A 26,577-nucleotide genomic window follows, 5' to 3' on the forward strand; every position below is an offset into this window, starting at 1 on the left:
ATGCCAGGCAGGTATTTAAACTACTAGATGCCTTTCTTATCTGAAAATCCTCTAAGGACTCAGGAGGGTGAAGGAGGGAGGCTGCAAACTGTAGACAGCTTGGTTTCTAAGGCATTCCACACACACCTGCTAGATACAGCAGGTCTTTGTTTCAAAAGCCTGAAAACACACTACAAAGATGAGCTAATTATCTTAATCTCTACTCCCACTGCACACAGCGCTTGAGCACAGGACATGACAATGACATCTGTTGTTCAAGTTCACAGACAGCTGCTCCTAAGCCCTCACCTGCAGCCACAAGAGGTACATCCCCTTAGCACCTACCCCAGGGGCTCCACACCAAAGGCTGCTCAGCTCTCCACAGCATAAGGCAGTGGTCCCAGGGATAGTAAGAGGGGTTCCCCATACTGATGGCAACCAGAGAACCAGGGCAAGCTTCTGAGGATGAGATGGAAGCCTAGGCCATTGATGGACAAGGCTAATCAGAAAGGAAGTTAATGCCTAGAGGACAATGAATCTTAGCACCCCTCACCCAGCGCATGGCCTCCCTTTCACCAGGACCTGGATGTTCTATCAAGAAGGCCAAGCCCCACTGCTCAGGACATGGACTACCGCTTAACCCAGAGCAGGCTGGACATAAGCCAGAGTCTCTAGGAGAGCTTTGATGTCAGAAAAACATACAAATCGAAGAGCACCAAGTGTCAGCTGGAACCTTACAGAGCCCAGTGGAGTGTATGTGTATGTATGTGTGTGTCTTCCTACCAGAGGCATCCTCTGCTAGCCCATGGTACTTATGACGAACCAGGAACTGTTTGGCTGTTTATTACAGTCAGTACAAAAGTAACTGTACAGATTTGAGGTGTAAGAATGGAGATGAGGCAGAGGGGCCCCAGTATCTGAGACTACACTCCCAAGTCAGAAAGTACTCTCGCCTGGAGCCTAAAGCATGGTCCCAGTTTGTACATATATGCTTGGGCTATCTGTACGCTCCAGGATGTCTGCTGAGCGTGCTGCCCCCGTGGGGGGCATCGGGACTCCTTGCCCAGCAGCTGGGCCTGAGGAGACAAGAGGAGGCTGAGTCCTAGAAACGGCCGAGCACGGTGGCAAGCAGAGCCATGCGGATGTACATGCCGTTCTCAGCTTGGCGGAAATAGGCTGCCCGGGGGTCAGAGTCCACCTCCACGCTGTGAGAGAAGCAAAAGTATTACCATTCAGCTCCTGGAAAGCCTGTTCAGGCAGAGCCCCCCTCCCGCCCCCGCCACAGCCAGCCCAAGAGTACCCCAGGACAGAGGGCCCACTTCACCTTATTTCATTGACACGGGGCATTGGGTGCATCACCACCATCTTTTTCTTGGCCCGGGTCATGATGTGGGGAGTAAGGATGAACTGACCAAAGCACTGTAAGGTAGGTAGGACAGACTCAGGACAGAGATGGCCACAGAGAACACCACTGGGGCTTCACACACTCATAACCTGGTAACCTTGGGACCTGGAACTTAACTGTTCAGTTCCAGCCCGTGCCCCTTCCCATCTTCTCACATGGATGCCCTGTGGTCCAGCCCCAGGCCTTGTACTCACAGCTTCATATTCCTGGACAGAGCCAAATCGTTCTTTCTGGATCCGAGTCATGTAAAGCACATCCGTGTCAGGCAGCGCCTCCTCAATGCTCTCGAACTCTTCCTGGGGAGGGAGCCAGGCAAATGCCCTGCAGAGCTCTCACCACCCAACCCCAGGCCCTCAAGTGTGGGTTGAGCCACAAGGATCTCACCTGCTTGGTGCCTCGGGAGGCCACAAAGTCCCGTACACTGGGTGGCATGCGCAGGCTGGGAGGTGCCACATAGCGTAGGCTCACACGGTACTGGGTGAGCAGGCAGGCTAGGGAGTGCACTGTGCGTCCATGCTTCAGGTCACCAACCATAGTGATCTAAAGGAGGTAGCCAGTCACCAGGTGGGCTCACAACAAAGCACCCCTCCTGCCATTTCCAAGGCTTGGGCCTCAGGACTAGCCAGTGCCCAGGCCTCCTGGACATGGCACACCCTGTCTGGAGTACACCCTCCCCTGCCAGTCCTCACCACCCTCACCGTCATGCCATTGACAGTCCCCAGCTCTTCTCGAATGGTGAAGATGTCCAGCAGGGCTTGAGTGGGGTGCTCCCCAACTCCATCCCCGGCATTGATCACTGGCCTGCGGCAGTGCTTGGCTGCCAGCTGTGAAGACAGGAAACAGTGGAGAACCACCCTGCCTTCTGCAGTTTGGAAGGCTCTTCCTGCCTCCACTCTGCATCTCCTTGGTCCCTTCACCCATCTAGCCCAACCTAAGACTGTGTGTGGGCAGGAAGGGACATTATGTTCCTGGGTTCAGTCTTGGCCACCCATCTGAGAGTACTGAGGGGACAGGATGGCCTCACCTCCACAGCTCCAGGCTGAGGGTGTCGGAGCACAACGACATCAGCATAGCAACTCATGGTCTGAACCGAGTCGGCGAGGGACTCGCCTTTCTGGACGGAGGATGTGGCTTCTGAGAAGCTGAGAACAGCGCCCCCGAGCCGGGCCATGGCTGCTGCGAAGGAGCTACTGGTGCGGGTGCTCACCTCGTAGAACATGGAGGCCATGACCTTCCCCTGGGGAGTGGACCAATGGAAGGGGTATGTGCATGTTTTCCTCAGGAATTCACACAGGGCAGCACTCGCCTCCTACTTATACCAGACCATGCTGAGAAACTCCCCTGAGACCTGCCACCACCCAACATTTCCACACTACTGTGACTCAGAGCTAAAGCCATGACTGTGTATGACTCCAGGTTGCAAACGTCAATGGCTGTCTCCCGTGACTAACGCAATGCAGATCAGATGACCCCATATGTAGGGTCACTGCTAGGAGGAAGTCAAGGGTGCTGGTCCAGATGGAAAGGACCTTCTAGAGCAGAGACCTGCCGACCGTGCAGTCTGTACACATACATACACGAAGGGACAGATGGCAGGGTTAGGCAGGCCCACTGTCTACTGAGCATAGTCCCCCCCCTCACCCCGCCCTGGGGGCCATAAAGAAGCAAAGGCTGCAACCCACGGCCCTGACCTTTAGGATGTCGAGGCTCCGCTCTTTCTGTACCATCATCCGTAGTGTGTGTGCCACGTTGAACAGATGCGACATCTATGAAAGATCTCAGGTCAGTCTCGCAGGTCCTGCCACTCACACTCCAAACCCTCAGGCTCTGGGTGTCACCTCCTTGTGTCCCTCAGGTACCTGATCCTTAGTGAACTGCTTGACAGACAGGATGTGTTGGCCCACTAGGGAGTGCAGTAGGGGTGACATCTGGGGGTGCAGCAGGCCAGAAGACCCTAGGTTCTGGGGTGATGCCTGTCTAGGTACTGGTGGTGCAGGGTAGCAGGGGCCATCAGGGGTTCCCATCATCTCTGCAGTGAGGGGTGATGCAGAAGAGGCTGGTCAGAAGGCCCCCCTACTCGGATCAGACTACAGAGTGGCCCCCAGGTAAATATGCATCAGTGTGGGCTCACCTGTCTCTGCTACCTTCCTGGGTGGCTTCTCTTTGGGTTCCTCAGCTGCAGATGACAAGAGGACAGAGGTCACCCGGTGGCTATGGCAGTGCTCCCAGTGCTTGTGTTAAAGCCACCTCAAACCACAGGTGCTACAGCAGGTTAGGGGGGCAGGAAGGAGGCAGCATCTATGGGGAGGGGCCCAGGACTCCCTGTGGTGCTGTGCTGTGCTGTATGGGCCAAGTGTGCCCTCCCGGGGCCTTCCCAGCTGGCATAAAGGATCTGAGGCAGAGGAATGGCCAAGTTCACACCAACCAGCAAGCGGGATTTACCCCACGCTCGGCTGCCCCATGAGATCCCAGCTCCTGGGCGGAGGTACATAGCTGCCCACAACAGAAAAAGGCCTGTGAGAAGATGCTATGGGATGCTACTTCCTACTGTAGTAACTACTTTAGTCAGAGTAGGGTACAGTGGATCAGACTAGGCGCAAGGGCAAGAGAGTGTGGCAGGAAAGAGGACAATGGAGTCTTGAGAAGGGCCCGAATCAGATCCTGGGTAACTAGGCCCCCAACCCTGGCCTACTACGGACACGATGTAGAACAGATCCCATCCCTCTATATACCAGGCTCTGTGGAACAGCATCTATCCTTATACAAGTCAGTAGGAAAGAGCCTGCATTCTGTGCCACAGGGACCTCTTACCTGGCAGACCTGGGTCAGAGGCCCGGTGGATTCGGGGTGGCAAGTGGAAGCGGCCATCAGGAAGGCCTGGGATGACTCGGCGTGGTCTCTCAGGTGTCTGCAATGGATATGGCCCAGCATGTTGAGAAGTTACTGACCCATGTTGGCCACACACACAGTCCCTGGGGAGAAGCCAGTGGCCCCTTGTGTACAGAGTTCACCCCACCCCACCTCTGCACCGCTGCAGCCTTGCAACATGCTGTCACCAGCTGGCAGACACCTGGCCTGTTGGAGGTGCGTGCAATCTAGCAACAAAGCCTGGGCAGACACAATGAACACCAGGTTTGTGATTCTCAGAGCTGGCTTCCTGCACTGAAAACTAAGTCCACTCCGCAGTAGACAGGGAGGCAGGCAGTGTGACTTCAACTATCAAGTGTAGCACTTCCCACCAATGAAACTGCTGCTAGCCCAGCCCTAGGCCACGCCCCTGGGCTGGTGGCCAGATCCAGCCTAGGGGCAGAGTAGTTACCGTGGTTATTTCAGTGGTGGCAGGAGTTGAAGGAGGGGGCTGGGGAACAGCCCCCTGAGGCCACTTCCGTACATCTTGTCCATAGCCGGGGGGTACCAGCACCTGCACACGGAAGGCAGAGAGCATGAAGGAGCACGGAGTTCACAGAGACTCAGAGAAGCAGACACCAGCAAGAAAATGTCACCTAGAACACAGGGCTGTGCTAGACAGGGAGTAAAACGAAACAGTTGGTCACTTCTGAGACCAACTGGGAACCACACACATACCTGTCCATCAATATAGGCGACCTCCCCTCGTAAGACCACACGGCGCACGGTGCCCTTCACCTTCTGTCCTTCAAACGGGGTCCAGCGGGCCTTAGAGAAGGGCATGTAGCTGGGGACTGTCCACTCGTGCTCCAGATCCACCTGTCCGAAGGGTCAAGTCACACAGAGTACAGCTTTGAGGGTGGAAATCTCCCCAACTCCAGGCCCTCGCTCCACCCCTCACCTCTACATAGGTGTCCTCCTGGAGAGGCAGGTGGAAGATCCGCCGAGGGTTGTGGTGCAATCGCTGTAGCAGGTCATCCAGACTGAGCCGGCCCTCGCTCACAGCTGTCAGCAGCAGCGGTAACATGGTCTCTAGCCCCGGGAAGCCAGGGGGAGGCTTGGGCCCACACTTCTCCTCCAAGGTATGGGGAGCTGTGAGAAAAACAGCTATCACTCTGGGAGACAGGCTCAGCCACCTCATCCCAAGACTTCACTTGGAGCAATTCCAGGGTCCTCACTACCAACCCCGGTGGCCATGTCCCGGCTGCCCTCTGGGGCTTAGCCCCTGCACACATAGCCTCTCATTTCCTTCTTTCGATGAGCACTTGTCAATCCCTGTGCTTAAGGACCCCAGAGTCTGGGCCTGCCTGCCACGTTCTTCGTCGAGCTGCCCCACAGCTTCAGTTGGAGCACAAGCACACTGAGGCAGGAGATGCATGCGGGGCTCTCTCACCGTGGTCTGAGGCAAAACAGTCAATGACCGCCATATTCTCCCACAGGGCTTCCATATCTTCTCGGGACCCAAGCTCAGGACGGACCTCTCCCTTTCCAGGTCCCAGGCGCTCCAAGTCTTCCCGGTTTAGGAACAGGTGGTGAGGAGCGACCTCACACGTCACTGGCAATCCCTGGGCCTTTGCAGTTTTAATCAGCAGGATCTGGGGAGAGAGGACAACCCACAGGAGGCCCCTGACATGACACACCCTGCCCTTCCAAGTCTCTATGCTTGGCATTCTTTCTCAGAACAGTGAGGGCCAAATGTGCCAAGGGTACTTACTGGCTTGGGCTCTCCCACCCCTTCCTGCCTCCAAGGACTTGTGGTGACCTTTGGTCTTCCTAGGAAAGTGACAAGGGTACCAGGATCTCTGATGTACTCTCACCTCTTCCTTCCGAGCCACATGACATATGTGCACTGGACGCTGGGTCAGCTGAGCCACCATGAGGACCGCAGCGACACTCTGCCGCTCCGCATGGGCCACAATGGGGAGGTGGGAAGGCCAGGTTTCAAAATGCTGGGGATAGAAAGAATTGATGAGAGAAACTGATGAGCCTCTGATTCGCTGCACTCATCAGAGCCCAGGGTCCTCAGAAACCCCTGAATTCTTTCTGCTGGCAGCTCATGTAGATGAGGCCTCAAGCAAAGAGAAAGCATGCGGTGACACATTGCTTACCTCCATCCACTGGGCCACACTGTCCAGCCGCAGCTCAGAGAAGGTCTCGTTGAGGTAGAGCTTCAGGCCTGCTGCAGATCCGGCCACAGTACCCAGAGACCCTGCGTTTTCAGATGAGGCTCCAAGGAATAGGGCAAAGTCACAGCGGGCGCCAGCCTCTGCCAGCTAGATAGGGTACATACACATGAGGTAAGGTTTGCTGGCATCCATGCCCACGTAAGTCAGTAAGGTGCCAGCACCCTGGGGTATAGTGAATGGCTCACCTTCTGGGCAAGGGCCAGAGCAGGAGCATCAATGATGGGAGGCCGAGTATTAGGCATGGCACAGACCATGGTGACGCCCCCAGCCAAGGCAGCGGCTGTGCCTGAGGCAAAGTCCTCTTTGTGTGTCCCACCTGGTTCCCGAAGGTGCACATGGACATCAATCAATCCTAGGAGAAGGTGGGGGGCAAGATCAGAGTTGGCATGGGAGAAAAGTTACAGCCACTGATACAAGTTCCCAATCAAGAGCACCATGGACAGAGGGAGCTCACAACAAGAGAGATTCTAGGACCTGCACAGTCTGTAAAACCCAAGGCAGACAGTCCTGCAGCAGTATTTACCACCCCAAAGGCCTCACTCACCAGGCAGGCGCACTAGCTTCTGGGAGGTCATGCAGTCAACATGTACCTTCAAAGGAGGGGCTGGGCCAATCTGGCCTAGGGCCTGCAAGTGGAAAGTAAATCAGGACAGATTTAAAAGATGGGGGTGGAGTGGGGGTGGTGGCCCTGGGAGGTAAGTAAGGACCTATTTCTCCATAACCTACACGCTTTTTTTCTCCATCCACCTTCCTGCCTCTGGAGCCACAAAGCTTTACCGTGAACATGACCTTTTCACAATGCCACCTCCCTACCCCCAGAACACACTTTCTCTTCCCCTATCATGGCACCTGTCACTCCAGCACCGGGGGCTGTGTTACCTCCACAAAGAGTTTGGTACACTTGATGTCAATGATGAGAGGCACAGAGAAATCAGCGGCCAGACGTCGGGTACGGTAGCCCTTGGTAACGAAGGAGGAAAGACGCCGACCCCCAGCCCCACGCATTGACAGGTTAATCACTAGCTCAAAGTGATTCTCAGCCAGCTGATCCAAGATGCTCCGTTGTGGTGGACACTCACCATCCACAGCCTCTTCAAAGTGCCAGTCCACAGCTGTTACCTGCCAGCCCAGAACAAAGGTCAAGGCCAACATCACCCCAGAAAAAGTTGATGTACTGGCTGGTTTTGTGTCAACTTGACACAAGTTGGAGTTATCATAGGGAAAGGAGCCTCCCTTGAGGAAATGCCTCCATGAGATCCAACTGTAAGGCATTTTCTCAATTAGTGATCAAGGGGGTTAGGGCCCATTATGAGTGGTGCCATCCCTGGGCTGGTAGTCCTGGGTTCTATAAGCAAGCAAGCTAAGCAAGCCAGGGAAGCAAGCCAGTAAGCAGCATTCCTCCATGGCTTCTGCATCAGCTCCTGCCTCCAAGTTCCTACCTTGTGTGAGTTCCTGTCCTGACATCCTTTGGTGATGAACAGCAATGTGGAAGTTTAAGCTGAATAAACCCTTTCCTGCCCAACTTGCTTCTTGGTCATGATGTTTTATTCAGGATTAGAAACCCTAAGACAAATTAGTACCAGCATAGTGGGGTATTCGTGTAACAACCTGATCATGTTTTGGGGAGGACTGTGGAAGGACTTTGGAACTTTGAGCTAGAAGAGCCAATGGGATGTTAAGAGCTCTGTGGGATGTTCTGTAGGAGCTTGGTGAAGATAATGTTGAGAATAGTGCAGAAGATGGAGGCCTGGCTTGTGATTCACTTGATGTCAATGATGAGAGGCACAGAGAAATCAGCAGCCAGAAACTCTTATCAGGGCTGTTGCTATTTTGATTATGAAGATTCTGTTGTTTTGGTTAGCTAGGGCTGAAGAATCAGCTGTGATTAACAAGATACCAGAATTACTAAAGTGAATCCTTTGCATTACTGGGACTATTGATACTGGTTGGCTGGAGCTAAGAAATTAGTTGTGATTAAGAAAAGACCAGCATCATTGAGGTGACTTCTTCTGGGAAGTGTTTTCTGAGAGCAAAGAGACTGTGTTCCAGAGAGCCAAGTTGTACCTTGTGCTGCAGCAGGACTTGGCAATGTGTAAGAGTCACCCAGGTGGTACTGGTTTTGAAGGCATGAAGGGGTCATGAAGAGCAGCTGAGGCTTGGCACTGTGAGAGGCCAGGGAAGGCCATTGGTGAAGGCGCAACCTCAGTTGCAGTTGATTGCCCAGGACTGTAGGAGTCATGCAAGGCTATTGGTGAAGTCTAGTTGCAGCGGAAGACTCCAGTGTACTGTAGGTGCCAGTACCATGGGATGATCCTGAGCTTAACATGCTACAAAGGGCAGAGCAGGAGAAGTGACCTTGGAGGGACCCAGAAGACCGTGAGTGGATCCCAGACATTGGACGGTTGGAGTTTGATTTTTGCTTTTGATTGTTGACTGTGCCCTGATATTTTTCTCTCTTGAAGGAAGAAAATATTTTAGTAAAGCCCACAGGTAAAAGACTTTGAATTGTAAAAAGACTTTTGAGATTGGATATTTTAAAGGGCTTGAAATTTTAATGTGTAAGAATTTGCAAAGACTGTGGGACTTGAGACAGGGTTTCTCTGTGTAGCCCTGCCTGTCCTGGAACTCACTCTGTAGACCAGGCTGGCCTTGAACCCAGAATTCTGCCTGCCTCTGTCTCCCAAGTGCTGGGATTAAAGGCATGCACCACCACTGCTCGGCGACTGTGGGACTTTTAAAGTTATTTAGCTCTTGGGGATGAATAAGAAAGTAAGGGTTGAGGTTTAATAGTGATGTGTTTGTGTGTCAAGTTGACAAGGGGTTAATTGTACTGGCTGGTTTTGTGTCAAGATGACACAAATTGGATTTATCATAGGGAAAGGAGCCTCCCTTGAGGAAATGCCTCCATGAGATCCAGCTGTAAGGCATTTTTTCAATTAGTGATCAAGGGGGTTAGGGCCCATTATGAGTGGTGCCATCCTCAGGCTGGCAGTCCTGGGTTCTATAAGAAAGCAAGCTAAGCAAGCCAGGGGAAGCAAGCCAGTAAGCAGCATTCCTCCATGGCTTCTGCATCAGCCCCTGCCTCCAAGTTCTTGCCCTGTGTGAGTTCTGTCCTGACTTCCTTTGGTGATGAACAGCAATGTGGAAGTTTAAGCTAAATAAACCCTTTCCTGCCCAACTTGCTTCTTGGTCATGATGTTTTGTGAGGGACTAGAAACCCTGACTAAGACAGTTGGGAAGGCCTATCTGAGCGGATTCTCACAGCTTGCAGTGAGAATGGGAGTCCATGGAGCCTGGGATGAGGGGCTGCCTCTATTTGCTACCAGCAAGGGATAGTTCTCAACTGAAAAAGCATTTCTCCTATGTGAATGGAGTTAGGTCACTAATAGCAGTACAAACCCACACACATGTACGCATGCACAAGACTTGGAAAGAAAACCAAAACAAAACACAAGAACTTTAACAGAGCATTCAAGAAACACATCCTGCTTGTTCTACCCTGTGGCAAAAGGAAAGGAGAGGCTTCTCTGGGCCTTGTGGGACAGTGGCGAGTGACCACATACCTTGACCCCGTGCTCAGTGTAGAAGTCTGCCGTACCCAGGCTGGCATAGAGGCTGTAGCCCAGGCTCTCCAGCAACCGCACAGTTGGGAGCAGCTCACTTTTGTTCTGAAACCAAGCAGAGGCAAGTGAGCCCTAGCCTAGACAGTGGACACCGTGTGCCTTGTGACTTTCCTCCTTTGGAGGGGGTGGGGTACCTTGTAGCTGCCGATGGTCAGCAAGATGTTCTTCTTTGGGATCTTAAAGCCAGTGCTGAGCATGGCTTTGAGGTAGGCTTCGCAACGGCTCTCTCCAAAGCCGGCCACCTCTCCAGTACTGGTCATCTCTACACCCAGCACCACGTCAGCGCCGGCCAAGCGTGAGAAGGAGAACTGAGGTACCTGGGTGGGGGAGCAGCAGGACAGAAGAGACAGGAGTCGGGGCAGAAAAGGGGCCCCATCAGATCCACACAGAAAGGCTGGGCCTCTAGCTTCCACATTGCCTCCACTCTGGCTGTTTTCTGGCCCTGGACCCAGGCTCAAGGAGCTCTGCAAATCCAACAGCCTTACCACTCAAGACTCGGTTCCAGAACCACCCCGTCTCCTAAAACATACTCTGAGAAACAACACCGCCCATCTCCAAACTCCTTGTACATTTGGTTTATAACTCGGTTATGTAGGTGTATCACAGACTGTTCTATAACAAGCTATTTTTGAACCAAACTTCTTTTGCCTCCTACAGGGTAAACTCTTAAGGGATGATGACCAACGTATCATCCTATGGTTGGGCAATAATGCCTTGGGTGGGTGAGAGTTCTGTTCATTAAGCTCTCTTCCTTAGTTCAGCAGCAGAGCGCTTGCCTGAGGCCATGGGTTCGAGTCTCCAATAGCTCAAAAAAAATAAAAAAATTAAATAAAGCAGTCAGGTATCTCACATCTTACAGAACCATCTAGTTTTCCACCTGAGCTTGTTATAGCAATTAGAGGATCTGTACACCAGGCTCAAGGGCCCCATCACCCCATTTACCTTTACTCCCACGACTCCAGAGCCAGTCATGAGCCCCACGGACTCTACTTTCTCCCCCATGATGATCCTTGTGGCCAAGGCTACGAGATCAACACCCAGTGTCTTGGACACGAAGGGGAAGGAGCGAGACACACGCACGTTGCATTCAATAACCTTCAGCTGGTCATCCTAGGGGAAGAAACTTCAGGTCAGGCCTTGTGAAGCCCAAGAGTGCTGCCACCACTCTACTGACCTGGGCTCTCAGCCTCTCTCTCTCAATTCAGTGAGGATTCAGCTGGATGGCAGTTACCAGTCCTGACACTGCAGTGGGCTCTAGACATGACCCCTTCCCAAGCTTTGCTGCCCATGTGGGTGAGGGTAAGAGACAGTGCAGGGCTTTGTGGCAGTGGAGCCAGCAGAGAACATGGAGGAACTGTAGGCTTTTGTCCCTTCCTGCCGACTTATTACCTTGGCAATGAGCTGCAGATTGAAGGGCCCTGTAACCTGTAGCTCCTGGCCCACAGCATGCACAATGGCTTTGATCCGTTCCAGAGTTTTAGGGGTGATGTCTTGTGGGGGGGTCACCAGCGTGGCATCACCTGAATGCACACCTGCATTCTCCACGTGTTCAGAGATGGCAATGGCCGACACGATGCCGTCACAGGCCACGGCATCCACATCAATCTCCTGGGGGCAGACACAGGCAGTGGGGTCATAGGAGAGGGTCATTTTCTCCTCCCCCACTAAGGAGTTCCCTTTGTGAGACATCATTGTCATCGTTGTCTCAGACATCATTGGACAACCCCTCACCCCACCCCACCCCACCCCTGCCCATGGTACCTATGACGCAGCCAGTGCACAGCTTCCTCTGGGGCTGCTGGGGAAACCCTTACCTTTGCTTCCTGAATGAATTTGGAGATGACCACGGGGTGCTCCTTAGAGACTGCTGCTGCACTGCTCAGGAAGCGCTCCAGGTCCCCATCAGTGTACGCCACATTCATAGCAGCACCGCTGAGCACATAGGAGGGGCGGACTACGCAGGGGTACCCAACAGTCTGGCAGAACTGACGAGCAGACTAAGGGGACAGTTTGTTCAGTGGGGCTGGTCACACTCACTCACAAACAACATCTAGCCCTTAACTTCCTGCCGGGCCCCAGCCTACCTCCAGGTCACTGAGCTCTCTCCACTGAGGCTGGCTGATACCGATGGTATCTAGGAGCCGGGAGAACTTGAATCGGTTCTCAGCTGAGTCGATGGCTTCGGGGGAGGTGCCCAGCACTCGGCATTGCTGCCGATGCAAAGCCATGGCCATGTTGTTGGGCAGCTGCCCACCCATGGAGAGGATCACACCTTCGGGGTTCTCTAACTCATAGATATCCATCACCACCTGTAGTACAGGAAAGGAACCAAAGGCAACCAAAGAACTCAAGGAAGCTGTCTCGCTCAGGGCTTCTCTCCCCCACCCCCACCAAGTACCAAGGAATCTTTGACTGCCCAACCTACTATCCCACTCATTCCCTAAGTACCTTGGTAGCCCTTATCCCTCTCACCTCAAAAGAGATCTCATCAAAGTAGAGTCGGTCGCACATATCATAGTCGGTGCTGACTGTCTCTGGGTTGTAGTTTACCATGATAGTCTTATAACCCATCTGCCATAGGGGTTGGAATACAATAGGGATTAAGAAGCACACAGGGGCTGGAGAGATGCCTTAGTGGTTAAGAAAACTGGCTGCTCTTCCAGAGGTCCTGAGTTCAATTCCCAGCAACCATAAGGTGATTTACAACTACCTGTAATGGGATTTGATGCCTTCTGGCATGCAGGTGTACATGCAGATAGAACACTCAAAAGAGGAAGCACACAGAGAAGCTAAGCCAAAGCCCCCAAAGCCCCCAAAACAGCCTGCCAGCCTGCCAGCCTGCCGTGAAACAGCTATATACATAGGTAGGTACCTTAAGGAAGGTTCCTAACCCAAAACCCACAACAGAAGGTTGTTTTTCTTATAGGACTTATATTAATTCCTAATGAACAGGAAGATCCAGGATTTTTTGTGGGAGGACAGGCAACCATCACAGAGAACAGGGCCTCTAACCTTCCGGAGCTGCCGGATGCAACCCACAGCACACCAATCAAACTCGACGCTGGAGCCAATCCGGTAGACGCCAGAGCCAAGGACCAGGACGTGAGGTGTCCGGAAGTCGAGGTCATGGGTGTTGCCCCAGTATGTCAGGTACAGGTAATTTGTCTGGGCTGGCCACTCGGCTGCAACTGTGTCAATCTGTTTCACTGCTGGGCAGATCCCTAGTTCCTGACGCAGCTTCCGAACAGCCAGCTCTGTGCTAAAAGAAGAGAAAGACTGGCCGTGGGAACAGAGTATAGACTGACTGATAAGCAAGCACTAGGGCGGGGTTAGCAAGGAAACATCCTATGGGCAGATGAAGATAAGAACTTTCAAGGTTCCCCTCCAATGGCCCTCCTGAGGCAAAAGCTCCCTCCCCACCATCTCTGACCTCAGGACCGCCAAGGCAATTTGCTTGTCTGAGAAGCCGAGGCACTTGGCCTGGTGCAGCAGGTCTTGGGGTAAAGGTTGTCCACGGTGTTGTTCCAGCAACTGGGCGTGGGTCACAATGCGCTTCATGCGGTGCAGGAACCAGCAGTCGATGCGGGTGAGCTCGTAGAGGCGCTCCACCGAGTAGCCAGCCCACAGAGCAGCAGCCACCACAAAGATCCGCTTATCTGTCGGTGTCTCTAGCTCCTGTTTGGGAAGAGCACAGATGGTTGGATGCAGGGCAGTGCAGGGGTGGGGAAAAATACAGCCAGGGAAGTGAGGAATAGCAAATCATGTGAACGCTGCTGCCATTACTGTCAACCAGCTGAGGGGTGGTGTGGAGCAGGGCCCACGTCAGGGTGCTTGCGGAGAGGAGAGCTGCTTACCACGTCGCTGACTGGCTTTACTGTATGGTCGAAGCCTACGCAGTTCTCATCTACCATGCGCAGGGCCTTTTGGAAGGCCTCCTCAAAGGAACGCCCGATGCCCATGACTTCACCTGGAAGAACAGAATGGAGGGACCGAGCATGGAGGGCAGGTAGAAGTAGGGATACCCAACACACTCATGGCTTTCACTTGGATCTTTGGTAGGTTCTCAAGGCGGTGGTGTCTTATGATGCTTCACCATTAAGAAACCTGAAAGCAAGCTGGGCATGGTGGTGCATGCCTTGAATCCCAGCACTAGGGAGGCAGAGGTAGGCGGATCTCTGTGAGTTTGAGGCCAGTCTGATCTACAAAGTGAGCTCCAGGACAGCTAGGGCTTGTTACAGAGAATTCCTGGCTTGAGAAACCAAAGGAAAAAAAAAAAAAAGGAAGAAAGAAAGAAAGGAAGAAAGAAAGAGAGGAAGGAAGAGAGAGAGCAAAGGAAAGAGAAGAGAAGAAAGAAATCTAAACACAATCTCTTTTCCTACCATTTCCACAGACAAGCCTGTGCTGTGTGTGAATATGGAACCAGCATGTATAAAATGGGCCTGTAGATTCTAGAACTTGTTAATAGCAGCAGCCCAAACTACTGATAATTGTCCAGCTATCTGGCCTGCTTTATTCACATCATGATGGTACCATCTGGAGTGTTTCCTCCTAGAACATTAAGAAGTCTGGATGACGGGAAAGTAATCCCACTCTTGAGATGAGTATCCGCCTGTACTTCTCTCTCTTTCCCACTCTTCCTCCCCTAAAGACACGCTTTCTTTATGTAGCCCTGGCTGTCCTGGAACTCACTTTGTAAACCAGGCTGGCCTGGACCTCAGAGATTCACCTGTCTCTGCCTCCCAAGTGCTGGGATTAAAGGTCTGAGCTGCCACCACCATCCAGCTGCTAACTGCATTAAAAAAAAAAAAAAAAAAAAAAGTGGTGTGTTCCTTTGGTCTTAGCACTTGGGAGGCAGAGGCAAGTGGATCTCTGTGGAGTTTGAAGCCAACCTGGTCTACGTTCCAGGACAGCCAGTACTATGTAGAAAGACCCTGCCTCAAAATGAATGAATGAATACAGATTTGAGGTGCTAAGGAGATAGTCAGTGATGTATTGCCTAGAACCTGAGTTCAAGCTCCAAACCCACACAAAAGCTAGGTGTGGAGATGCAGCTTATAATCTTTGAACTGGAGATGGTGACAAGCAGATCCTTAGGGCACTGGCCGGACAGTCAGCCAGCCTATCCTGTCTTAAAACAGTTTCAGGCCAGGTCTTGAAAAAAGGGGGGGAGGGGAGAAATGGGTAACAGTACCTGATACTGTCCTCTGGTCTTACAAGCTCCCCATACCACTCCCAACCACACTCACACCCACACAAGGATGAGTTTTTCTTCCTGGACTCTCCCTCTATATATGTTTTATAGACAACTGTAGTATACGTACCAATTTTGTGTCCCCTGCCCACCATCTGAAGCCGTTCCCTACACAGCTGTACAACCTCATAAACACTACATCAATTCCTGGTTTACTGTAATTCACCTGCTGAATGGCTGAAGGACATTTAGCTTTTAAGTGTTGATGGTGGTAAGTGAGGCTGTAGTACTTGTTGTTTTAGATTACTACTTAGAAAAGATTCCCAGAAGTGCAAGACAATGGGAAAGAGTAACTGTAGCCCTTGTTAAGCACCAACCCCACCACAGAAGGCTGTCCTAGATACAAAGTGTAAACTCTAACCAACTTCCTACTCAGTGGGAAGACATTGTAGATGAGTTCTGCTAATCACAGTATCTTGAGGCTGAGTGTGGTGGCTCAGGCCTGTAATCTCAGCATTTGTGAGGCAGAGGCAGGAGGATCGCTATAAGCTGAAGGCCAGGCTATTCTATACATGGCAAGTTCCAGGCTAGGTATGGCTATATATTGACATCTTGTCTAGGGGGAAAAGAAAGATCAAGAGCCTGAAGCAGGAAGACTGTAAGACTTTGGGGACAGTATATGGCTACATAGTGCACACCACACCAACCTCATCTATAACGTGGATAGCACTGCTAGAGCCTGCCTCAAAAAGATAAATTCAAAAAACACAAAGAAAGTTATAGTCTCAGCTGGGAATCAATCAATCTTTGATTATCCTGTTTCCAACCCACTTATTTTAGCCACAATTTAATTATGGCTCTGTTCCCATGTTTATTATAATTTTCATATAACAGAAACTCATCTCCAGAAGGAACATCTTGGCAGTCTTGGAGGACTTCTAAAAATTCTGAAACAATATCTGAGCTCAGACTTGTTTAAAAGCCACTTGTGCTCTAATGGAGCCTGGAAGCATGGTGACATGCTAATCCAAATCAGCTGGTGGTACCCGAACTAGTGCATCTTCTCTCAGACGAGGCCTTTGTAGAGACACTGCAGAGCCTATTAGCTGGATTCCAGCCTGCTTCACCGCTGAGTCACACCATATTCTAAACAGCCTAGTGGGTTTTTTGTTCTGTTTTTGAGACAGTATCTTGCCAGTTTAGGCTAGCATAGAATTTACTATGTAGCTCAGACTGGCCATGAATTCACACTCCTCCTGTTTAAGCCTCCTGAGTGCTAAAGCTTTCTGTTAGGTAACTTTTGCTATCTCGCTCTGATCTTAACTCTGTGTTAAAACAAAATTCCACTGTAGATACTAGAAGTAGTTGCTGGAGGAGGAGATGGCGTACCATGCTGACTTCCGGTCACTGAAAGGAGCTTGCCTGGTGACCAGATCAGTCCCTAGAACTCACATAAAGGTAGAAAGAACTAATTGTCCCGACTCCCACATCTGCACTGTGGTATGCACACTCTAGCCTCACATATATTGTGTACACAAACAGCATACTAACAAATTTTAAGAATTAAGGATTTACAGGAAAGCATCAGTAACTCTTCCCCTGGAAATATTTAAACAGTGAACAAAATGTCACTGGAATTTATCAACCTAATGATGCAGCTAGAAGTGAGACGCCAAGGATGAAGTGTCTCGAGGAAGATGAGAGATGCAGTGAACGATGGGTTCACAACCAGCAAGATCTGGCTTTTGCTCTGACCCCCTACTTCTCTGTGAGCCCTCAGCCAGGTCACTTTCTTCCTGTGGCCCCTCAATTTATCGGTTTGTTAAATAAGAGAGATCAAATAATCTGATCCCAGGGACTATATTCCAACACAGGCTTCCAGATGATTTTTGAGCCCTGCTCCTAATGAGGATAACTATAACTTGAAATGTACCCATTAACTCTGAGAAAGCTCTATCCGCCCCACCCTCACCCCCCCTCTCCTGCTTTTCAAGACAGTGTTTCTCTATGTAGCCTTGGCTACCCTGGAACTGGCTCTACAGACCACGCTGGTCTCAAATGGACAGATCCACCTGCCTCTGTCTTCTGAGTGCTGGAATTATAGGCACGGGCTAGCATGGACCACCATGCCCAGCTGATGATTTGTATTAAAGGACTGCTGCATTAGGAAAGCTGAGGACGACTGGTCTCCTGGTTCTAGCAGGACCCACGGGAGTAGGAAGCTCACCAACACTCTTCATGCAGCTCCCGATCTTTGTACTGACACGCAGGAACTTGCTGAGGTCCCAGCGAGGAATCTTTACCACGCAGTAGTCCAGGCTGGGCTCAAAGGCTGCTGTTCCTCCCGTAACAGAGTTTCTGAGCATTAGCGAGTTGGGTGCCAAAAAGACAAAGAAGAATATACAGGGTGAGCTTGCAGTCCCTCTCATAGGCCCTGTCTTATGAATAATTTCAACTTTCCCCTGCCCTTAACACCAGGATTCCCCCAAATTATACCTGAGCTCTGGCAGGGGAATGCCCAATGCCAGCTTGGCTGCCACATAGGCTAGTGGGTAGCCTGTGGCCTTACTGGCCAGGGCAGAGCTTCGGGAGAGCCTGGCATTTACTTCAATGATGTAATACTGCAAATGGGAGAACAAGAGAGAATAAGTCACCACTACCTGGCCTAGAAAAGAGCTCAAAAAGGAGAGGAGAAATGATTGGGCCCCTACTAGGGATTGAGAGTGAAAAGGGCCTCCCCACGTTACAACCATGACAATCCTGGCTTCACTCTAGGGTAAGCAGGACCAAGAAACCTCTTAACCTTGAGGCCCAAAGACCAAGGTACTAAGGCCACAGTATCAGCCTCACCTGCTCAGACTCCGGGTTCAAGGCATACTGCACATTGCACTCCCCAACAATCCCCAGGTGCTGGGTGACCTTGATAGCTGTCCGTCGAAGAAGCTGGTACTCTCTGTCATTCAGTGTCTGGCTTGGAGCCACCACTATGGACTCACCAGTATGGATACCCAGTGGGTCTAAGTTCTCCATGTTACATACCTACAAATGGGGTCACAGAGGTTACCAACAAAGGGGTCAAAAGGCCCTGAAGGCTACATCCCCAGGCCCTGCTATGTCTGAAGAGGCCCCAGCACTCACCGTTACGCAGTTGCCATAGGCATCTCTCACCACCTCATATTCAATCTCCTTCCAGCCCTTTAGGGACTTGTCTATCAGCACCTGGCTGGTATGGGCAAAAGCTGGAGCCACAAGAGCTGAGAGTTCCTCTTTGGTGGAAGCAAAGCCAGAACCAAGGCCACCCAGGGCAAAGGCTGCTCGCACCAGCACAGGGTAGCCTAGTCGCTCGGCAGCTGCCTGAGCCTGCAGTGAGAGGGAGACATGAACCAACAAGTCATTTCTGGATCCCAAAGAAATAAGATTCAGAGGAAATGACATTCCACTTCTACCCAAACACCTAACAAACCTGTTCAAGAGAATTTGCCGCTTCACTGGGGGCAACATGCTCTCCGATCTCAGCCATCCTGGCAGCGAAGGCTCGTCGGTCCTCAGTCAGTTCAATGGTCTCCACAGGTGTACCCAAGACCCGGACCCCATACCGAGCTAGTACCCCAGCTTTGGTCAGCTCCACACCACAGTTCAAGGCTGTTTGACCTCCAAAAGTCAGCAACACACCATCTGGGCGTTCATTACGAATCACCTGAGGCAGGAGGTAGGAACCAAAGGCATTAGGGGGAAGTAGATCGAAGCAGCTCAAGCATCCAGGATGACCAGCAAACCCCCTTGCCCATCATCCTCATCTGAGTCATACCTGGGTTACGTAGTGAGGTGTTATGGGAAGGAAGTAGACCTTGTCTGCCAGCCCCTGAGAGGTCTGCACTGTGGCAATGTTGGGGTTGATCAGTAATGTCTGGATGTTCTCCTCCTTTAGGGCTTTAATTGCCTAACAGGACAAAAATGGCCAGTCAGCCTCTTCAGGACTTGGGTACTTCTTCCCCTCCATGCACTCTGTCCTTAGTAAGTGCCTTCTATTCTTCCTGGCCTCAACATCTATATGGCCCGCAGACCTGATCCATCTCCTCCCTGCAAAGTGTTCATGCCTTCCTCCTCCTCCTGCTCCTCAAGACTCAACAGGTCGCAGGTGCCAGTGCGAGGCCATTCGCTTTACCTGAGAGCCCGAGTAGTCAAATTCTCCAGCTTGGCCAATGGAGAGGCCCCCTGAGCCTAGGATCAGGACCTTTCGTGGTGGCGGGAGCCCAGAACCAGGAATGGGAAGCTCAAGGGGACAGAGGCGCTGAGCCAAGCGTTCTCTTACTGTGGATGCAAAATCATGGAGTGTCAGGGTGAGTGAATTCCAGAGGCCATCCACATTAGGCCCTTACTTCCAGAAAAGCACAGGGAGGGTGAGCGCCCAGATTCCCTAACTCTGGAGTTTGGAGTTCCCTTAGACAGAAATGGCACAGATTGCCCACAGTTCATTGTTGACTAGTTCTGGGCTAGCCCTGTTCTTAGGTCTACATCCTGGTTCTATGAAGGAACTTACCTGTCTGGCCCCCAACGTTCCCAGCTGCGGCTTCTCTCACAGTTTCTAGAAATACATCGAAGAGCAATTCCATATCTGAGGGGCCGGCCCGGTGCTCTGGGTGAAACTGGACACTAATGAAGAGATTGAATGACAGAACCTTTGACATCACTGCCTGGGCCACAGTGAGGACTGAGGGCCACTGCTGTGCCTTGTTTTCCGATCTTCATGGTCCCTTGTCACCCCCAACACTGCCCTGCTCACCTGAAGAAAGGCAGACTGTCATGCACTATGCCTTCATTGGAACAGTCATTGGCATTGGTGAACAGAGGAGCCCAGCCTGCTGGCAGCGAATCTGCGTCCACAGCAAACCCGTGATTCTGGGACGTCAGAAAGCAGCGCCCAGTGCCCACCAGTAAACAGGGCTGGTTGTGGCCTCGGTTTCCATATCTGGAGAGTAGGACAAGAGTCACAACCCCTCTTGCCAGTTTCTCCCCCACTACCTGAAACTCAGCTCTTTTAGATCTCATTGCTTCTGACAGCTCAATGACCATTTCCACACCAATTACCCCAAGCTCTCAAGACAGTGCTATGTGGGCTCCTTCTGCTCCCAGGAGCCCTACCTCATCTTGTAAGTTTTGGCCCCGATGGCTAAAGCCAACAGCTGGTGTCCAAGGCAGATTCCAAACACAGGTCGGGGGTTAGGCTCAGATAAGACTCGATTCAGTGTGGACACCACACCAGGATAAGAGGCAGGATCTCCGGGTCCATTACTGAGGAAGAGACCATCATATTCTGGAATGGGCAGAAAGGGTTGACACCCAAGGGCTGATGAGATGCTCAACGGAAAAAAAGCCCCACCTGTGAAGCCTGGTGGCCCGAGTTCAATCCCCAGCACCCCTGGTAGGAGAGACCAGACTCCTTAAAGCTGCCATGCTGTGGCACACACTTGCACCTGCTATTACAATAATTAAACTTGTAAAATAAAAGCACACACCCACCCTGGACCACAGAAGCCGAATCCTTGGTGTCTGCCTTCCTTCCTGTAACCCATCCTGACTTTTATCAGCTGTTCTGAGAGACAGCTCTTCTGCTCAAACCCATGCCGCTCATCTGCACAGGCCCCAGGTACTCACTCTGACTGTCTAACTCATGGTCCCAGGGTACAACGGTAACCTCAGCCCCAAGCTGGCAGAGACATCGGATCTGATTATACTTGAGGCCACAATCCAGAGCAGAGATCCGAGGGGCACCCCCGGCATTGAAGACCCGCGGAGTCTGAGGAGCGAAGAGCAACAGTTGGCAGCTGCGATCAGCAAGTGTAACACATGCCCACGACAAACCCCAGCTTTGAAGTCCTTGAGTTTGCCCCAACTGTGGCCAGAAACATGTCCTATACTCTCCCTCTGTACCTTAATAGAGACCTCTGGCGCCAGGGGCCTGGCATTGGGGTCCACGAATGGCAGAGCTGAAGGCTCTGTCCCTTTCTGGACCAGCTTCCCCAAAAGAGACCCTTGTTCCCGTAACTTCTTAGTCAGCTCCCGAGTGTCCACTCCTGTCAAAATAGCACAGCCTCAGATGATGGTCCCAAACTCAGTCATCAGTGAGGGTAGATGTCCAGGAGTTACCCCTCCTCCTTGGCCCTGATCAAGTACAACTGTTCTACAGGCATCAAAATTCTTGTGAATTTTCCCTGATGAAAGGGCACTGCCATGAAGTGATCTTGCCCTAAATATGACATCCAAATTGAACCACGATCCACATAGTCCTAATTATTGAAAATAACTTCTACAAGAAAACAAACATGGTAAACAATACTATAGGAATAAGAACACAAGCTGGGCAGTGGTGGGCATCTATAGCCCAGGCACTTTGGGAAGCTGCAGGAGATCATCACTGGCTATACAAGTGACTTTGAGTCAAGCCTGGGCTATATGATACCTCTGTCTAGGCACTGTGTACTTTACCCAGACACCCCAGTGCTTGCTCTCGTACCTTGCAGGCCAGGGATGCCATGCTGCTGCAGCCACTCATGCAGGGTGCAGGTGGCGCTCCAGTGGCTGGGTGTGGGACAACATTCTCCCACTACCAGTCCTGCTACATGGATCTCCGAGGATTCAAACCACTACAGAAGAAAAGAGACCATGAGGAGTTAGCTTACACACAGCTAGCTCTCAAAGACTCCCCCGCCAACACACACCATCTGGTTGTGTCATTCCTACAAAGTCCTAAGCACTCTCTGCTTTGCAGGCAGTCCTTTTACTAACTTTGCATTGTCCTATAAGAAACAATGAACATGGGCCCAGTGTGTCCAAGAGAACAGAAAATGGTGCTTTCCTTTGTCCAAAATTGAGCTCATAAATCCTCTCTCCGAACACCCCCACTTCTACATTATCTACAGCAAATTTAGCTCCCTTCTAAGAAGGGACCTTTTTCCACTTCATTGCTAATGCTCAATGTGTCTTGAATATATTCTTGCACATGACACAGACTAAATCCTCAAGCATTTACTGAGTGCTCACTAGGTGCCGGCTTTGTAACGGATGCTGAGACAAAGGCAGTGAGCAAAGCTGAGTGAGAGAAGGTAAGGGCCCTTGTCTTCTCTTCACAGTGCGAACTTCCACCTCAGGGAGCCAGAAACTAACAAGGTGATATAAACAAACACGGTAATAATTGTATAGGTGTGATAAAGACAAAGTAATAAGATATTTGCACAGAACATTAGAATGAATAAATAAAGCCGGCGGGGGCATGGTGGTGCTGCACACCTTTAATTGAAACCCAGAATTGGAGACCAGCCTGACCTAGAGAAAGTTCCAGGATAGCCAGGACTACACTGAGAAACTGTCTTGAAAAAACAACACACACACACACACACACACACACACACACACACACACACACACACAGCCTGTAAGCCTAAGGCCAGTGTGGGCTACATACAGAGACCCAGGACTAAAAAGAATAAAAAATGTCCATGCCTCACCTCCTCACCTGCAGTCCCAGCACCAGGGAAAGCCGAGGCAGGAGGGTTCTGAGTTTGAAGATCTATCTAAGCTGCAGCCTTCAGGGGTCTGCAGGGTGTTTTGGCTGGCCCTCCTCAGGTGAAGTGACCTGGGTACACAACTTCAGGCAAAGCAAATGCATTGGGCTGTAGGAGGTCTCATTCACCCTTTGTCTATCATGGGTCTCAATTTTTGACAATTTCACATATTTATCAAATTCATAAGGTACTGCCTTGTAGCCAGGGGGTGGTGGCACGTGCCTTTAATCCCAGCACTTAGGAGGCAGAGCCAAGTGGATCTCTATGTGTTCAAAGCCAGTGAGGCCAGCCTGGTCTACAGAATGAGCTCCAGGCAGCCAAGGCTAGACAGAGAAACCCTATCTTAAAAAAAAAACAAGAGAGAAAGAAAAATTAAAAAAAAAAAAAAAGATACTGCCTTGTAAACAAAAATGTGGGTATTCAAAGGTTTATGACTAGGGATCCTTTGTAGGGATAACAGCCAGCACTCAGGAGACAGAGGCAGGCAAATCTCTGAGTCTGAGGTCAGCCTTGGGATACACAGATAAACCCTGTCTTAAAAAGTCTCAAAAAACAAAAACAAAGCCGGGCAAGCAGTGGTGCATGCCTTTAATCCCAGTACTTGGGAGGCAGAGGCAGGCGGATTTCTGAGTTCAAGGCCAGCCTGGGCTACAGAGTGAGTTCCAGGACAGCCAAGGCTAAACAGAGAAACCCTGTCTTGAAAAACAAACAAATGAAAAAACCCAAAAACCCAAAGAATTAAAGGATTTGTCAGGCACATGAACTAATGTCACACTTGGGAGGCAAAGGCAGGTAGGTCTGAGAGTTCCAGGCCAGCCAAGGTTATAGAGCGAGACTTCTCTGTAAGCCTGGAGTCAGGGCTTAAGCAATTTTGAGGAATACTGCATCTAGGCTATGGTGACTTCTATTATCTTAATGGTTGTGTTGATATACTCTCAGAGGCAATATAGTTTCCAGATTTCACAGAAGGGGGGGGACCTCACTGTATGAAGAAATTTGAGTTTATCTAGAGGTAAACACTATGGAGAAGCAAAAATGAAACAAGGCCAAGTAAGGGGTCCAGATGGTGACCAATGTCACTGGTATATAGAGAAACCAACAACAATTGGCCTTAGAAGGGGTATGACCCTTCTAGTTTCCAGTTTCTCACCTATTTATAACAGCCTAAGGCAGGGGGGGTCCATTGCCTGCCTCTTTTACAGGGGTTGCCTAAGACCACGAGAAATATCAGATATTTACATTACGACTTACAATAATAGCAAAACTACAGTTATGAAGTAGCAACAATAATTTTCATATGGTTTAACATAGAGAGCGCCGGGCTAGCCACTGTATTAAAGGATAGCAGAATTAGTAAGGTTGAGGCCCTAAAGGATTGTTTACTACTATGACTCGGCTACTTTAAAAAAATAAATCCTTTGCTGTTCCTTACAAAACAGCTAGAAATTGCACACCTTGCAACTTTGAGAACTGCTCCCATAAGCCCTTTGCCATTTTTGTTGGACCATGCTTTCACTACACACAAGACTCTCAGAGGGGGTACTCCTGAGGTCTTCAGCTCTCTGCCTTTCAAGGCAAAAGCCTGTAACCACGGTCGCCTTAGTTTGTATAGCTGTTATCTCCAGGATGTCTAGCAGAGTGTCAGTGGTCACTTCACCGTTAACTTCTGATCAGAAAGCACTGGGTGTGACTACCTTGCTCAGGCCGAACTCGTCCTCTTCATCTGAGGGAATGCCGTAGTTGCCGATGAGAGGGTACGTTAGCACTAGGATCTGAGCTTTGTAGGAAGGGTCAGTGAGGGCCTCTGGGTAGCCGACCATGCCGGTCTGAAACACTGAAGAAAGACAGGGCTGAATTCTGGCAAGGGCACCCACCGGAACACTGCCCCGAGCGTAGCAAATCCCGGAGGAGATGACTGCTTCGGTCGTGAGTGGTGAAAGGGAGCTGGGGCTGGAGGTACCGACTCGGGGAGAGGAGTGTGCAGGCGGGGTGGCCAGGTTAAGCAGAGTGGGTCGGCAGCCCGCCCGGGCTTGCTTACCCACTTCCCCAGCAGTCGACACAGCGGCCCCAAAGGGCCGGCCCTGCAGCACCGACCCGTCCTCCAACACCAGGGCCGCCATGGGGTCGGAGCTGAGACCGGGCGAGCACCGAGATGCGGGAGGCGCGGCAAGCACCACTGGAACCAAGCGAACACCGCGCGCCGGAGTTGGTCCACGTGGCTCGCTGCGCGGGGCGCTGGAGAGCAGGCGGGAGCTGCAAGCCGGAGCCCTAAGCGTAGTGAGCTGAAGCACAACTGCGACGGCGCAGGCAGCCGGCAACGTGAAGGGCGGGACCGGGCACGTAAGGGGCGGGACCATGGGGCGGTTCCACAGCAGCAACCCTGGAGACCTGAATAACCCGACCCTCCCAAACCAGCAGTCAAACTAGAAAGCACACAGGTAGGGCAGTATTCTCTAAAACAATGGGGGGAAAGCTGTTTATTGTAGTCAATAATATGTTAGTACTAGTCTACTGTACTAGGTGGTGCAATTTGACACCTTCTTTCATTATTGATGGCCGCTTCAGCCTTAAGCAGTTCCGCTCATTGGTCAACGAAGCAAATCTACTTGGCTGCTAGCGGCCAGGACTTGATAGATCAGGGTGCTCAGTCGGGTGAGCTGGAAGTCTTGTTTGGTTCATGAAGCCTTAGCCTTCCGGCGCTGCGTTCCCCAAAGTAGAATGGAGATGGCTAGCGTGGTGGATCCCAGAATGCCAAAGAACATAAGCAGCGAAAATGAGCCCTATGATTAGCAAACGGACAAGTCACAATGGCGTAGCTACCCCAGGGCCTCTTTTAACATCTGTTCTTTCTCAGTCACTCATCCCCTCATTTGGGCACTTCCCTGGTTTCCTACACCCTCCAGCATCGGTTCCTCCTCTTGTATCTCTTTCTGAGACGTTCTTACCTAAAGCATTCCTTTATTTCTAAAAGGTCCCATTCCTCACCTGCCTCATACACTTGTATCCATGGAAACCACCAGCACAAACGCACTGCAAAAGACCAGGACCGTCAGATGCACAAGATCCATTCTCAGGACACATTTCTGGGAGCCAGAGAAAAACAGTCACTGGAGTCTAAGGCCATTTACTCTGAAGAGCCAAGCTCCTCTGATCTCAGAAGCTAAACAAGGTTGGGCCTGATTAGTACTTGTAGGGGGGAGGAGATCACTGGATTTCATTAGGTATTTTTTCAAATCTGCTTAGATTCTTCCTTATTTGTAAGTCAAAAGTAGAGGGAAAAGCCAGGCATAGTGGTAAACACGTAAATCCCAGCATTTGGGAGGCAGGGGCAGGCAGATCTCTGTGAGTTCTGGTGTACATAGCAAGTTCCAGATTAGCTAGGAATACATAGAGAAACTCTGTCTCAGAAAATCAAAACAAAAAGAAACAATAGAAGAAAAACTGATGTGGCGGTAGTGAGGGCCTTTAATTCCAGCACTCGGAAGGAAAAGGCATACAGATCTTTGTTGAGTTTAAGGCCAGCTCAGACTGCAGAGTGAGTTCCAGCCAGAGCTGTTATACAGAGAAAGTCTGTATCAAAACAACAACAACAAAAGTAGAAAAATAATCAGAATACAGCAACAACAAAAATGAAAAACTTGTCAGGGGAATAGAGAACGCAGGGCAAAAGGCACTTTGGTATCTTTACTTTTCTAAAGTAGAGAGTAACTGCCCTTTAGAAAGA

The 26,577-nt window shown here is 51.0% G+C and overlaps 2 protein-coding genes across 3 annotated transcripts in view; both read right to left on the minus strand.

The window, feature by feature from the left end:
- Window positions 1-806: 806 nt before the first annotated feature.
- On the minus strand, window positions 807-25,219 carry Cad (carbamoyl-phosphate synthetase 2, aspartate transcarbamylase, and dihydroorotase). Of its 2 annotated transcripts, XM_031355436.1 has the most exons (45): window positions 24,892-25,219; window positions 24,548-24,687; window positions 21,806-21,935; window positions 21,223-21,365; window positions 20,947-21,088; window positions 20,434-20,605; window positions 20,075-20,260; window positions 19,832-19,944; window positions 19,457-19,602; window positions 19,100-19,231; window positions 18,755-18,988; window positions 18,430-18,651; window positions 18,142-18,330; window positions 17,788-17,912; window positions 17,519-17,649; window positions 13,955-14,067; window positions 13,531-13,775; window positions 13,113-13,359; window positions 12,573-12,671; window positions 12,185-12,409; window positions 11,915-12,097; window positions 11,490-11,708; window positions 11,043-11,210; window positions 10,235-10,417; window positions 10,041-10,145; window positions 7,357-7,596; window positions 7,022-7,103; window positions 6,663-6,829; window positions 6,400-6,564; window positions 6,109-6,240; window positions 5,685-5,886; window positions 5,193-5,383; window positions 4,970-5,110; window positions 4,704-4,805; window positions 4,196-4,292; window positions 3,827-3,877; window positions 3,516-3,560; window positions 3,244-3,413; window positions 3,076-3,150; window positions 2,409-2,621; window positions 2,083-2,208; window positions 1,769-1,924; window positions 1,579-1,680; window positions 1,304-1,398; window positions 807-1,184 (listed from the first exon to the last, which is right to left on the minus strand). In XM_031355436.1, exons 1-45 carry the CDS (start codon window positions 25,208-25,210, stop codon window positions 1,082-1,084), a joined length of 6,966 nt encoding a protein of 2,321 aa, XP_031211296.1. In that variant the 5' UTR covers window positions 25,211-25,219; the 3' UTR covers window positions 807-1,081. The 2 variants fall into 2 exon arrangements, with proteins under 2 accessions (XP_031211296.1, XP_031211297.1); XM_031355437.1 differs by lacking the exon at window positions 3,827-3,877.
- Window positions 25,220-25,302: 83 nt separating this feature from the next.
- Window positions 25,303-26,577, minus strand: part of Atraid (all-trans retinoic acid induced differentiation factor) — a 5,612-nt gene continuing 4,337 nt past the window's right edge. Inside the window, exons 6-7 of the mRNA XM_031355442.1 lie at window positions 25,839-25,936; window positions 25,303-25,633 (exon numbers count right to left, since the gene is read on the minus strand). Coding sequence (XP_031211302.1) covers window positions 25,529-25,633; window positions 25,839-25,936 — 203 coding nt within the window. The 3' untranslated portion in view covers window positions 25,303-25,528. The remainder of the gene's footprint in view (window positions 25,634-25,838; window positions 25,937-26,577) is intronic.

This window comes from Mastomys coucha, unplaced genomic scaffold, assembly GCF_008632895.1.
Source record: "Mastomys coucha isolate ucsf_1 unplaced genomic scaffold, UCSF_Mcou_1 pScaffold6, whole genome shotgun sequence".
Taxonomy (NCBI): domain Eukaryota; kingdom Metazoa; phylum Chordata; class Mammalia; order Rodentia; family Muridae; genus Mastomys; species Mastomys coucha.

Coding starts and splice junctions, on each gene's coding strand:
- Cad (XM_031355436.1), bottom strand. CDS start 25,210: ATGGTCCCGCCCCTTACGTGCCCGGTCCCGCCCTTCACGTTGCCGGCT. Junction 21,936..24,547: donor ACGAGTTCGGCCTGAGCAAG/GTAGTCACACCC, acceptor TTTCTTCTGTAG/TGGTTTGAATCCTCGGAGAT. Junction 13,776..13,954: donor TAAAGCCAGTCAGCGACGTG/GTAAGCAGCTCT, acceptor CTTCCCAAACAG/GAGCTAGAGACACCGACAGA.